The sequence below is a fragment of the Camelina sativa genome, chromosome 9, assembly GCF_000633955.1.
Source record: "Camelina sativa cultivar DH55 chromosome 9, Cs, whole genome shotgun sequence".
Classification (NCBI taxonomy): Eukaryota; Viridiplantae; Streptophyta; class Magnoliopsida; order Brassicales; family Brassicaceae; genus Camelina; species Camelina sativa.
This window is the reverse complement of record NC_025693.1, coordinates 11,944,709-11,946,286: the sequence shown is the minus strand read 5'-3', so window position 1 is coordinate 11,946,286 and position 1,578 is coordinate 11,944,709. Positions and strand designations below refer to the sequence as shown.

Sequence of the window (1,578 nt, the reverse complement as noted above, 5' to 3'; positions counted from 1 at the left end):
TTAAGGATCACCCCTCATTAAATACACACCGTTGATTGTCTTAAAATCAATGGACTACCTTCCTTCCTTCTTTCTGACTTCCATTCGCTGTCTTACGCTCCTCTTTTCTCTTTTTTTTTTTTTTTGTGTGTGAGAGAAGCTCTTCCTCTTCTCTTCTTCCTCGATAGCTTCTCTCTATGTCCACGATTTTTCATTAGCTTGTCTTCTTCTCCGCATCGATTTTATCAGCCAATTTCCCCATCAGTATAGACGCAACCAAAGACCAAACCCAAGGCAAAATCGGATGATTCGTAGCAATCGGAGGAAGCGAAATCACAATACCACCACCGAAACTTACTTGTTCATCGAAATCAAAGACACTCAGTATCATTCTGTGATTGATTTTGGTTTCCGTTTGTTTTTCCCAGGGACAGATGCTGGTTCACTTTCAGGGTTTATAGCCAAAAGTCTTTCTAATTTGGATTCTCCCCTTCTCTTCAGGTCAGATTTGTTTCGTTCTAGCTTTTGTTCTTGTGATATTCAGTTAGGTTAATGACTTGAATCTTCTGCTAATTTTTTTCTGTCTCGTTTAGGTTATTGATTAAGATCTAAGATGAGATTTAGTATGGCTTTTCTCAGATTGATTTTGAATCTGATTTATGTGTGTGTTAGAAGCCAGTGATTAGAGTAACTGAAACGGAGACATCACATGTATATAACTCAGTTTTCTTCATCACTTGTGAAGTTCTTGGTTCCTCTTCCTCAGATCCTTCTAATAGATTGTGTTTTGTATTTGTTTCTTTTTTTATTTACGTTGTTGTTTGATGGTGAACTTTGCAGAGAAAAACCTCAGCTGGTGATTCTGGGACCATATGTCTATCTGCTTATGTAATTTCGGTTTCTTGATTTCATGTTGTTCAACAAAATACTGCTTCTTGCTTGTGTTTGACAACAGTCAAGAAGGAAGACAAGCTTGAGTTCACTGAGGCGTGGCAATTATTATTGGTCTCTGCATATGCATTATATGACTCTATGAAGAAATAGAGAGTTCACACAAAGCCAAAAAGCTCTAAGGTGTTCTGCTGATGGAATGGCGTTGGCTGTTAAATAGTATGAGTTGGAGATCTACTAGAGTTGTATTTCCTAATGATCTTTTGTGTTTAAACTCTTTTAGGATGATATTATGGTATGATTAGGATGATGTTATGATTAGTATTTTTAATCATCATTTTCTTTTTAATTAATAGCGTTTTAATTTGGAAATTAACCAATATCAAACATGTGACCAGTTTGTGACCAAACCAAATAACAAACATGTGACCAGTTTGTGACCAAACAAAATAACAAACAAAAACTCCAAATTCAGACTCTTGTAATTAGTCCCAAAATTGTCCCGCTATAGAACTTTAAATATGGTCACAAAACAGTCTGTAAGTAAACTTGGTTGCATTTCAGTCGGAAATGTGCAACTCCAGTTACAGTCACTTAACAGTCGCTTATATACGACTATATTTTCTAGTCAGAAATCAGTTGCAAATTAGAGACGATGTTGCTGAAACAACCCTTCCCGTTTTTTTTTAATAAATAAATAATAAATAA

The 1,578-nt window shown here is 35.6% G+C and overlaps 1 protein-coding gene across 1 annotated transcript in view; it reads left to right on the top strand.

Moving 5' to 3' along the window:
- The window catches only part of LOC104715204 (brefeldin A-inhibited guanine nucleotide-exchange protein 5-like), a 4,240-nt gene continuing 4,053 nt past the window's right edge, over window positions 1,392-1,578 (top strand). Inside the window, exon 1 of the mRNA XM_019229920.1 lies at window positions 1,392-1,405. Within this exon, the coding sequence (XP_019085465.1) occupies window positions 1,392-1,405 (14 nt within the window). The remainder of the gene's footprint in view (window positions 1,406-1,578) is intronic.